General features: G+C 40.8%; 2 protein-coding genes across 4 annotated transcripts in view; one reads left to right on the plus strand and one right to left on the minus strand.

The window, feature by feature from the left end:
• Positions 1-1,397: 1,397 nt before the first annotated feature.
• On the plus strand, positions 1,398-5,819 carry ube2t (ubiquitin-conjugating enzyme E2T (putative)). 3 transcript variants are annotated; one of them, XM_037773614.1, is made up of 7 exons: positions 1,398-1,582; positions 3,061-3,170; positions 3,271-3,340; positions 3,434-3,539; positions 3,644-3,742; positions 5,104-5,187; positions 5,515-5,819. In XM_037773614.1, the coding sequence occupies exons 2-7, from the start codon at positions 3,062-3,064 to the stop codon at positions 5,629-5,631; spliced, it is 585 nt and encodes a 194-aa protein (XP_037629542.1). In that variant the 5' UTR covers positions 1,398-1,582; position 3,061; the 3' UTR covers positions 5,632-5,819. The 3 variants fall into 3 exon arrangements, with proteins under 3 accessions (XP_037629542.1, XP_037629543.1, XP_037629541.1); XM_037773615.1 differs by having other exon boundaries at positions 1,398-1,578; positions 3,058-3,170; XM_037773613.1 differs by having other exon boundaries at positions 1,401-1,578.
• Positions 5,820-5,902: 83 nt separating this feature from the next.
• Positions 5,903-12,593, minus strand: part of LOC119490274 (leucine-rich repeat-containing G-protein coupled receptor 6) — a 41,946-nt gene continuing 35,255 nt past the window's right edge. Inside the window, exons 15-18 of the mRNA XM_037773557.1 lie at positions 12,329-12,454; positions 9,980-10,134; positions 8,332-8,412; positions 5,903-8,213 (exon numbers count right to left, since the gene is read on the minus strand). Coding sequence (XP_037629485.1) covers positions 6,967-8,213; positions 8,332-8,412; positions 9,980-10,134; positions 12,329-12,454 — 1,609 coding nt within the window. The 3' untranslated portion in view covers positions 5,903-6,966. The remainder of the gene's footprint in view (positions 8,214-8,331; positions 8,413-9,979; positions 10,135-12,328; positions 12,455-12,593) is intronic.

Genomic DNA, 12,593 nt, shown 5'->3' on the forward strand with positions numbered 1-12,593 from the left:
TGACCAGGTGTCCCACTTTACGAGGGACTGCGCAGCATTTTTATCCCCTGTCCCACGTCCCACATATTGAGACAATGTCCCTCATTTTCATTGGCTCTAGTTTTCAGATGTCAAACCACTGCAGGACAGACGCTTTTCTAAAATCTGGTTTTATCCAATGGCTGTGAAGAAATCAGGGAAGGTCGTCATCACGGGGCTCAAACTGCGAATGTGAGTCAAGTGCAGGTTAACATTTTACCGTCTTTGCTACGCTATGCTTAAAGGGGAAAAATTGCGAGTCAGAAAAGGAAGAGCAGCTACAACAAAGACTGTGAAACTACTTACTGTATAAGTATTTATAAGCCGGTGGAAGGCGATTCTCAGAGTTTTTTTTTTTTTTTAAATTGCCAGTTATTTTTCAATTTCACACAGGGGGAATACAACACGAAGCAACACAGTTCATGTGAGTCTCACAAGAAACGTGCGGTTCAAAAAGAGATGTGCCGATCTATGGATGCAGTCTGGCAAAGCATAGAGATGTTAAAAGATGAGGGGCAGAATAGAAATGTTTATTATTTAAAGGTCCCATATTATAAGAAAATGAGATTTTTTTATTATAAATCAGGCTTAAGTCCTATATAAATACTGTGAAAGTATGGAAACACTCAATCCACAGGGAAATACACACAGCCCATATTCAGAAACTCTGCATTTGAAACAAGCTGTCAGGATTTCTGCCCATTCGTGATGTCACGAATATACAATATTTAGACCCTTGACACATTTTAAACGTAAACATTCTAAATGCGTCCCAGTTTATTTCCTGGTTGCAGTGAATGTGCATGTCATCAGCTGACAGGAAGTACACATGGACCCAAACTGTTGCCTAGCAACGCAATTCTGTTGCAATTCTGTCAAAATGCGCTAAAACGGAGCGTTTCAGACAGAGGGTAAATACAGGCATATTCAGGCTGACAATATGAGGAAAATAAAGTTGTTTTTTTTAACATTACAGCATGTAAACATGTTCTAGTAGAAACACAACATACAAGTATGAAACTGGAAATGAGCATAATATGGGACCTTTAAGTTAGATAGAGATTATATCAAAATCGTAGACTACCTCTCAACATTGGTAACGTGTCCCACATTGTCCCACATTGTCCCAAATTGTCCCACACAAACATACTCTTTGTCCCACATTTGGTTTTGTTGGGACCCTAATCAAGAGAAATCACCTTCTTCAGGTAACACTGAGGGGGAAAACACCATGATTTTTCATTGTCAGGTCTCTTGGGTAAAACAGCAGGTACAATATGTTGTGATATTATCAAGTTTAAAAAAAAAAAAAAAAAAAACTGATTTAGCTAAAATAACCTAATTTGTATTTATTTATTTTCCTGTATAAACGCTTGAAGTCCAGCAGGTGGTGGTAATGCACCTCTAAGCTGGTTTGCCTACCGCCAATCAACACACGAAGAAAAGGAAGAGGAGGAAGAGGGAAATCCAAAACAGACCTCTCCTCTCTGAGGTGAAAAAGTGAAGCTGAACTACAAAAGCGGTTGTAAAGTGGACGACAGCTGTTAAAGCGGGAGAAAAGTAAGTGATTTTGATTCAATATCGAGTAAATAACATGTTATTTTGACTATGGTGTGGTTATTAGACTCACTAAGACTAAAACGTTAACTCATAACAACATAGATAGCTAACGTTAGGTGTTAACTTGATGATATGATATGATACACTAAACTATAAAGCGTTTTTCCTGGTATAAATGAATATATAAATATCACCACTTTGTTTGTGTTGCGTTCATATGAGTAGTTCAAAGTTGACTGGGAAATATCAGTACTGTAGTACAAAGATAAGAGATATGCACATTTGTATGCATGCAATACATGTATTTGTGTAGCAGCAATGTGTTACATGTATGATAAATAGAAAATTCACCTTTGACCTTTCATGTAAAGTGAATACAGTGAAGAGAAAAATTGCCACAAAATGACATCCATGCCAAAAAAACAACAACAACTTGTACCTCCTCACAGCACGTAAACATGTCATAGATATTTATGAAATATAGACTATATGTGTGTCTGTCTGACAGATTTTGATAATTGAATGGATCATTTTGCATGTGATGGCTCAAATGATGAAAGACTGTTTACTGAGAATCAACTCATCAATTTTGATCAGCAAGACATGTTCAGGTTCAAGTTCAGGTGACTTTATTTGTACCCACAGGTAGATTTGTTTTGCAGCAAAAATAGAGAATGGCATCCGTATTGACAATAAGGTAGAGCACAGACAAGAGACAGACATACCAAAAACATGACAAAGAGTACTCAAAGGCTTACTGGGATCAGGATTCAGCAAAAGGAAGGCCACAAGAACAATATAAAAAAAACACTGGACAAAAAAGACACAATAAAATGAGAAAAAGGGATAAACTTCCCATAAATATGTGCAAAAGCTGCTAGGACTTATTTAAATGAACAAAGGAACAAAGCTGTTCCTGTAAGCGCTTTGTTCTACACCTTGGGACCCTAAACCTCCAACCAGATGGGAGAAGCTGGACCTCACCAGACAGAGGATGAGATGTAGCTGGCTATCCGCTGTAACTGCCTGGTATACAGGGACTCTAAGCTCAGCTGTGACTCACCAATCAGCCGACTGGACCATTTAACAATCTGACTCAGTCTATTTCTGTCCTTCAGAGGCATATTACCAAACCATGACACTATTGAAAAGGATAAAACAGACTCAATAAAAGCATGATATAATAAAGTCGTCATGGTTTTTCCAATGTGGAAGTAGGTCAGCTTCCTTAAGCAGAACAGGCGCTGGTGCCCCTTCTTGCACACATCTTCACAATTTGCTTCAAAGTTCAGTGTAGCATCAATGATAGTCCCACATGCAATTTACTTGAATGAATGAGAAATAAACTAATTGTTCAGAGATTTGAACTATTTGCTTTGAAAAAAAACATAATTCTCATTTGAGAATTGTGCCAAAGCGAATGAGAAAAAACTGTAAGTTAATCAAGACTTGTTCCCGTTCACTCCATTCTCCGCTCAGCAGAATGCAGAAGGCTTCCCGTTTGAAGCGCGAACTTCAGATGCTGAGCACCGAGCCACCTCCCGGGATAACATGCTGGCAGACCGAGGAACAGATAGACGACCTCCGGGCACGTAAGTATTCTCAGCATTATACCACATGTGACATATATGACAATCTAATATTTGTTTACTACTTGATCATGTATGCTTTTGTTCTTCCTCTGGTTTACAGAGATAGTGGGTGGAACAGAGACCCCATATGAAGGTGGACTCTTCTCCTTGGAGATCAAGGTCCCAGAGAGGTGCATTTTCTCAAAGCTTTATATGTTCTCTCTCCCCTTTTATAAACACGTACTGCAGTCTAGTTGGACTGACCTGCTGTTTTCCTCTCGTAGGTACCCATTCGAGCCTCCCAAAATGCGGTTCTTGACCCCCATCTACCACCCAAACATTGACAATTCAGGACGCATCTGCCATGATGCCCTCAAACTCCCACCAAAGGTTGGATTACCAACAAAAAATAAAGTTATTTCTGATTCACATCCATCTTCTGGTTTTGTTTGTCTGCTGTCAAATTGTTCTTATTTTTTTATTTTATTTTTCAGGGTGCCTGGAAGCCATCCTTAAACATCTCTACAGTCCTCACCTCCATTCAGCTGCTCATGGCTGAGCCCAATCCAGATGACCCACTCATGGCTGATATAGTGAGTCACACATAATCTTGCATTCACAAGTATCATACTATCTGCTAGAGTAGCATAACTTTTACTCACAATCACACTGTGGTAGTTTTATTTGTTTGTTTTTTTTGTGAATATTCTAATACAAATATGGATATGTGACAATAGAGCTTTTGCAAAATGTTTTTTTACACATTAGAATGGCTGAGAACTGAATAACTAGGGCTGCACAGTTACTAGAAATTGTAATAAATCAATCGTAATATGACCTACTCCAATTTTTAAATCGCAAGAGGCACAATATTTGTTGAAGGCTATATGTGTGTCAAAATACCATTTTAAATTAGATATTGTGATGCTGCAGAGATGTCCTGGCCTACACGTCATATTCTACAGACTTAAGAAAACATCTTTGTTTGGTACAGATTAGTGGGCTACCTCCGGGGTCTGAAAAGTGAAGCCAATGAACAAGTGTCTTAAACTTGCATTCTTTCTAACAGCCAGCAGGGGGCGACTCCTCTGGTTGCAAAAAGAAGTCTGATTGTATAGAAGTCTATGAGAAAATGGCCCTACTTCTCACTTGATTTATTACCTTAGTAAACTTTGTAAACTTTGTAAACATGAGTTTATGGTCTCAATCACTAGTTTCAAGTCTTCTTCAATACAGCATGATGTTCATTTAGTAAATTATGGTCCCATTTAGAGTCAAATAGACCATAAAGCAGGGGATGCTTTGACAGGTCACTACCACAGCGTTGTCCAGTCTGGGAGTTGTCCATGTTTTCGTCTTACAACTTTAACCCATTTACAGTGTGTTTTAAGTTAAGTGGTCGCCTTAAAATGTCTTATTCAGCATTCAGTTGTACTTAGCTCCACCCTCTCGGGTCACTTCTGGTTGCTAAAAACCAAGCTGGCGACGGCCAAAATGCCGAACTTTAAGCTTCAAAACGGCAGTCCACAAACCAATGGGTGACGTCACGGTGACTACATCCACTTCTTAAATAAAGTCTCTGGCACAGATCCCCGCAAAAATCACACCATAATCATTTAAAAAAAAAATTTCAATGAAAATGAGAATAATGATGTAAAAATTATCATTCCCTTTAATATCACAAATCATATCGCGATTGCAATATCACAATTTGCACCTGGAAAAGAATTAAATACTCATTCCAGTATGCGGTTTTATTACAGGCCAGAGGTTTTGCTAATTGCCAAAAGAAAACTTTAGATATCAGTCTGAAACACCTTTACCTCTTGTCAAAAAAATACAGCCTCTTGCAGTCTTAGAATTGCTGTAGACGGCATTTGAATTGTGATACTGTGATCAATCGTGTATCTCCGCCGTACACATGTAAAGAGACGTTTACATTTTTTTAATGCAGTCATCAGAGTTCAAATACAACAAACAGCTGTTCACGGAGAAGGCCAGGAAGTGGACACAAGAACATGCTGTTCAGAAAAACACGGTAAGTCTCTGTAAAGCAGTTGTAACATATTTACTGTTGTTCATAAAACCTTTTTGATTTCATTTTGTACTAACCTCGGGTAGGCTCCATTATTCTTAGTGTGTGGCATGATTATTGTCACTAGCTCCACAGCACTGTACTGTCTGTCATTGTATTAGCTCTGTGTAGGGGTATATTTTGCCCACAAGGTGGTGCTGTGGTCCCTCAATAGAAGTAGTCAACTAACTTAATATTCACTTGTGATTCAGACTATTGGATGTATGTTGAAATGTGAGGAGCATATTAGGGAAATGCTGTCTAAAATAGTTTGTATTTGTCTTTATTCAGGGTGTTGTGGAGGGCGACAAAGAAAATATTCCAGATCAGAAAGCTTCATCCCGCAAAAGAGAGGCTTTCGGTGCACAACAGGACGCGGACAAGTCAGCTAAGAAAAGCTGCGTGTAGTTTCGATCTTTCTTGTTCTTCTCCAGAGCCGATATGCATAGAAAGTATGATTTAAACATTTTGATTTAGTGCTAATACCTACTTTTCTATTCCTCTTCTTAATCCATAAATACCCATATATTTATATGTATCATTTTTATGTTTATGTTGTGATAATTAAAGTTTATTTTGAACATTAATTGATCCAACTAATTGAATGTATTGCAGACTTCTTGTGTGGTGTGGAGGTGCGTTTCATAGTCGTAGCATAAGCGGAGTGGTTAATGGTATATACAGTATGAAGATAATAATTTTATTCAAACATATGCTTACCAGTTGTATACAAAGTATGTACATCCTAAATAGCAAGTTTTTTTTTTTTACAAACTAAGGATTTATTTCTTAATATATAAAATTACATATTTGCTGTTTATCATATAAAAAAAGGGAGACAAACATCATAAGGCTGTAGTGAGTCAATACCATGCTAGTTCAGAGGTAGTTACATTGTATGTACATATTGCTAGCCTATACTCTAATGTCTGCAGAAAGATAGCTACATCCCATTGAGTCTGAATAACTGCCTGCCTCCTGTTGGGCAGATTTGCATAACTGAGACATGTAAACCATATGAAACCGTGCGATCTGTTTCCTGTTGCATTTTGCTGCCACATAAAGAATAACATTCTCATAAACAGCTATTACACAGTTTGCAAAGAAATATATCTGACAATAACATTTCTGTGAGTGAAAAATGTTAGCTTACTCTGGTAAAAAAAAAAGATGTCCCGGTGTGTCTAATGATTCCCTTTCTTTGAAACAGACCTTAGCAATATAACGTATATTTAAAAAAAACAAAAAAACATAACTCCACTTAAAATATAACCAAACAATCTGTAACCTCTAAGCTGCATGTCTCATGATCACATTTCAGTATAAAAATGTACACTTTTCTACTGGTTCTACCTTAACGCCCCCCTGGCTAAACCATTGATTTGTCTGATGCTTAGATTTTCCATATAGCTTTTACTTGAGCTTTCTTTTCGTCATGCGAGTCCATGACTGACGCAGTCCACTGGGTAGTGTCTGATATTGTCCTTTATTTGAACAGACATGTAGTATTGTGATGTTTCCTTTAATAGTCTTTACTGTGAAGGGAACTTTTAGTTGCACTCTCCATTTTCAGAGGCACTTTGTTGTGTTCGTTCTCATAGACGTCTCTAGAGTGCTCTACAGTCTCTGTGTGGACTCATTCTGAGGTGCTCGAGGATTGATAACCCAGAGCGGGTCTTCTGTTCGATGATGGCCCTTCAGTGTCCATAGTGTCCCAGCTATTCAGACAGCTAGCCTGGAGGCTCATGGGTGAGAGGTGAAAGAGGGAGTCATGGTCGAGTGATACAGAGGGCAAGTGTTATGAATCACATCCTGATCCAAACTCTTCAGACATTCATCGTCGTTCAGGCTCCCTCCTTCCGTCGCCCTGTCTCTATCTCTGGCTGTGGGAGTGGGTATCTGGCAGGGGATGAGAGGAACAGAGGACGTAGAGGAGCAGTGGGAAAACCTGATTGGATCCAGTCGGGGTTGGAGACAGGACCCCCCACTGTAAAGGGCGTCTGCATCAGCAAGTGTCGACGAATCGGAGCAGGAGCTCTTCTCCGTCTCCACGGAAACCAGCGAGTCCAGCGTGCGGTCCCGGCGTAGCTGTGGACGCGCTTTGGGGTGAGGCCAGAAGAAGAACTGGGAGTGGTCTCGTGTGAAAAGGAGGAAGAGGAGGGGGTTCAGGCAGGCAGGCAGGGGCTGGAGAAGCAGGAGAACTGACTTTAGCACCTCCTCGCCCAGTGAGAGGAGACCCAGGAGGGAGCAGAGGGAGAGAAAAGCTACTGGTACATAGAGGAGGCCATTGGTGAATATTAGCCAGGCGACATGTTTGATCATAGCGCAGTCCCACAGGCCCTCACACTCTCCCCTGAGTAACTCCCAGTACAGGCGGATGTATGAGCCGGTGACTATGAGCAAGCACAGGGTGTTCATCATAATGAGCGCCAAGGGAAAGCCCAGGGAGGATGGTAGTCGAGAGGATGGGGGTGGCAGGGGCGAGGGAAGGCAGAACGGCGAGGACCCGTACTCCCCAACTCCTACCAGTGGGAGAGAAGCAAGGGAGAGGGAGAGAGTGAGGCAGAAAAGTGCACATGTTCGCACACTCCCAAGCGACGGAGACTTCCCATAGGCACGGGCACATGTCACGCTCACGCCACACTGCACAGCCGCCAGAGTCAGCAGCAACACGCTCGCTTCAGACGCAAACACCCAGACCCATCCCGTCGCCTGACAACCGGGACCACCCTCCCAGCGGGCGCCGTGGTGGCCAAACTCTCCCAGGGTTAGAGCGTCCACGAGGGCCAGGGTGCACGTGCACACGCCCGTCAGCAGGTTGGAAGCACCCATGCAGGCCACGGTGAAGCGGAGCGGCGACAGATAGCCGGGTGAGCCGAAGAGGGAGAGGAGCAGGAGGGAGTTCCCCAGAAGGGACACCAAGGAGATGGACCACAAGCCCACACGAACCAGCCAGCTGCCCAACAGGGAGTCACAGGGACGGAAAGGACCTGCAGACACACACATCGTCATCAGCTCTTGATAAACTGTGAATTCATGCCTCTGTAGGTGTGACAAAAACACTCTGCAAGCCAGTTGATAACAGCTTGAAGGTGTAATATCCGTTACCTGGAGTGGGTGTGCATTGGACACTAGTCTGTAGTTTGGACTCCTCTATTTCCAGTTGGAACTCCTCCAGGTCAGGGTCATCTGGAATAAAGCATTGTCAGGGTTAGCTTGTGTAAGGTTTTATGACAGCTTATTCAGCATGTATATAGCACCAGGGAGAGCGCCGGGCATTGAAGCAAATTTTCGTAGTTGCCAAACAGTGGAATTACAACGTCCGTGTCCGTCACGTGATGCCATTGGGCCCAAAAAAACATTTTCCCATAGACTTACATTGGGAAAGAGACGTCTGTTACTTGGTGGAATTTTTTTTATAATATATATATATAAAGAAAATAAACGTCTATCTAAATTAATTTCAGTTTTAGTTTTTTAGCTATAATATATCACTATGGGGGGGGGGGGGAAGAGAGCATGAATTTCCGTCAACTCTTGTGACATTGAACCACAGAAATTAAACAGACTTGACCTTCCAGGAGATGGTGCTATGTGCCGCAATTGTTTCACTAAAGTAGCGCGAAGATTAAACATTATAGCCATTCCTACAGAGTTCTCAACCATGTATTTTGTATGTATAAATACATACTTCTAAGACATTACACCTGGCCCTAACAAAAACAAACTAAAACTACTGTAAAACTAAATATATAAAAACTAAAAATAATCCATTCCGAAAAACTGAAACTAAACTAAAACTAGCAAACGTACTGTGAAAACTAACTAAAAGTAAACTAAAATTATCTCGAAAAGGTTGCTGTTCTACCACTGCCTCGATCGGTTAGTTTGTTTGTTTAAGCTTTGTGTTATATATTAAAGTTACATGTTTTAACGACCACTTGTGTCATTTCAATTCCAAACAATGTGATAAATAGATCCATAGATGAAAGGGAGCTGTCATAGAAAACCGAAAATATAACAAAATGCGCCACAGGCTCTGCACCCTGCCCTGTCCCCCATATTCATGTGTCACGCAGCTGCGCACGGTCGTGTCTAGAAGGGAGCCGACAAACTGCAAAATCTGATCTGAGATCTGCAAAAACTCTGCCCGACGACCTATCCTAACCTTAACTATTCCAGATAACAAAAATAAATCAAAAACTAATTGAAAATTCAAAACTATTATAACCCTTGTATACATTATATGCATGTCAGGTTGTGTGTGGCATTGGCTTCAGGGGGTTGGTGCAATAAAGGAAGATAATTGCCACTTGCATGAAATTAGATCATCATGACTGTTATTCCAACAATTACAGGCGAATAAATTTTAATCAGCAATATGTCATGGTTTAATCATCTATTGTTATTGTATCTTTTAGTACACCCAGCAATTGTTTATTTTCGGCTTTAATGGTGTAGGTTTAATGGTTTTAATTTCAACTTTAATTTTGGTTTATTGCTGTTTATATTTTATGCCTGCCGCAGGAATGCGTGGCAGGGTCAACGCTCGAGTTTAAGTGTGTGTGTCAGCTGCCAGGTAGCTGTGGTTTCAGCGAGGCTCTGACATGTTTCAAGTGGGCTTGTGTCAATAATTCGGCAATGAGCGCACACATATGGGGCTCAGATTTCTGTCTATTACTTTACCCCGCGTCCCGGGTGTGCACCATGTGTGTTATATGCTTGCACAGATTTCGTAAAGTTGTTGCCTTCTTACAGTGTGTGTCGGCGTGGATGGGGTACATGGCCACGGTCCTCTTGTGTAGGTCCTCGTCAGTGTTGCTCTGCTCTGTGTCCCACTGGCCCACGGGCTTGTAGCTATCACAGGGTCCATACACACAGCACTGGTAGGCATACGGCATCTCTATTACCCTGTAACAAACAAATGGAACAGTATTTACAATAGACCAGGAAAAACTACGTCACAAAGAAAGGGTAACAAAGCCCTTAAAGGGGACCCATTATGCTCATTTTCAGGTGCACTTGTATCGTGGGTTTCTACTAGAGCATGTTTACATACTTCAATGTTCATAAAAGGCTTTACTTTTCTCACACCGGCTGTGCTGCAGCACCTCTTTTCTTTGTCTGAAACGCTCTGTTTGAGCACCTGCACCCCCCCTCCCGAAAAGCCCAGTCTGCACTGATTGGTCAGGTGACCCACTCTGTTGTGATTGGTCAACAAAAAACAATCTCTTTGGACTCCGCTCCAGCTCCGCTCTAACCAGCTTTGTTTGAGGGTGTGCCAAACTACCCGTTATGCAAATGTGTTACTTGACATCATGACATCACTACTTTACAGAAGAAAAGGCAGGACTTCAAGCAAGGCGTTTCAGGCAGTTCAGGAGCAGTGTTTCTGTGGGGGGAGAGTAACTCCCTTTGGCGTGGACTTTGTAACTTTGCAGACGTTTTGCATGCACAAAACTACACAAAAAAACGATATAAAGGAAAGAGAAAAAACATAATAGGTCCCCTTTAAGACTTGCATGATGTTCATTTTAATGTGAGCTTGAGCATTACTAGCTTAGCTTTTACAATACAATATTATATATTCACATTAACATTTCAAAGCAACCTCAAGTGCTTAGGAATCTGTTCCTGAGTTCATGTGAAAACATTTTCTGAGGTCTGGATCAGCTGACTTTGTTGTGGACGGTTGTCTGCAGACATGTACAGTGCTTTTGAAATGGCTTTCTGCCAGGAGTTCAGTAGTTGGACGATGTTCTACAGTAATGCTGACATTGCCACTTGATCACCTGCCATCTTCTATATCTGTGAAACTCACTGTCTATTGTTATGGCTCCCTTCCAGGCCTTCAGGGCTCTTTGTAACAAGAATTAACTTGCTGCTGACAAATGCTTCCTTGTTGTTGAAGTTCAGGTCAGGAGTGGCTTGCAGGGATACGGTGTAATTAGTTTATTGCCAACCTTTGCTGCTTTAGGTAAATTGAAGATGCTAATAATAGGGCTGTGCATTGGCAAGAATTTGGCGATACGATACATATCATGATAGGGGTCACGATTCAATATATTGCGATACTGTAAGCATGGCGATATATTGTGATTTTTTAAAATCTAATTTTAGGAAAACTCTGATAGTGTTAAGAACACACCGCCAAATGCATAAAATCTGATTACATTTTTTTTTTTATTATTTATGCATTCAGAACAGTGGGATTTATATTTGCATTTATCACAGTCCCTGTAACATCCAACATCATAGAACTACTTTGAGAAGGCACATACACTGAGATGGTGTATATCTTTGCACATGAAATAAAGTATTGACTGAGTTAATCTTTGCATGTTTACTATTAATTAAAAAATGATAGTGTTTTTGATAAGGCTATCAATCAATTACAATACTTAATCGCGATTAATCGCAAATTAAATACACATTTTCTATCTGTTCATTATTTGTAAATATTTAATACTCTTATCAACATGAGACTGGGCAAATATACTTTCTTTATGCAAATGTATGTATATATTTATTAATGGAAATCAATTAACAACACAAAACAATGACAAATATTGTCCAGAAACCCTCACAGGTACTGTATTTAGCATAAAGAAAATATGCTCAAATCATAACATGGCAAACTCAAGCCCAACAGCTGTCAGTGTGTCAGTGTGCTGACTTGACTATGACTTGACTGCATGTGATTATCATAAAGTGGGCATGTCTGTAAAGGGGAGACTCGTGGGTACCCATAGAACCCATTTTCATTCACATATCTTGAGGTCAGAGGTCAAGGGACCCCTTTGAAAATGGCCATGTCAATTTTCCTCGCAAAAAGATTGCGTAAGTTTGGAGCATTATTTAGCCTCCTTCCCGACAAGCTAGTATGACATGTTTGGTAGTAATGGATTTCTTAGGTTTTCTAATTTCATATGATACCAGTACCTTCACTAGGTTTAAAAATCAGCCCGCTACAACCTACAAATTGCAAGTTGTGTGTGTTGCGTTAAAGAAATTAGTGGCGTTAAAACAAATTTGCGTTAATGCTTTATTATGGCGTTAACTTAAAAAGCAGCCCTAAAAAGATGCATGATTGTGTGTGCGTTACCTCATACGGGGGAAGTAATCAGGACTGAAGGCCTCATATAACTCTGTGTTGCCCCTCAGCTTGAGATGGGTGAGACCCCCCAAACCTGCAACAGGTACTGAGCTGAGACGGTTCTCAGTCAGGTCCCTGAGATAGAAAGACATGGAGAAAGAAACAGTGGAGGGTGGGTGTCAGATCAGGCCAAGTCTTTACAAGTGTTTACAAAGTGTGTTTTCATTTCACATATTGCCGAGGGTCATCCTTGGTAACAGAAAGGCCTTGTCTC

Source organism: Sebastes umbrosus, chromosome 6, assembly GCF_015220745.1.
Source record: "Sebastes umbrosus isolate fSebUmb1 chromosome 6, fSebUmb1.pri, whole genome shotgun sequence".
Lineage (NCBI taxonomy): Eukaryota > Metazoa > Chordata > Actinopteri > Perciformes > Sebastidae > Sebastes > Sebastes umbrosus.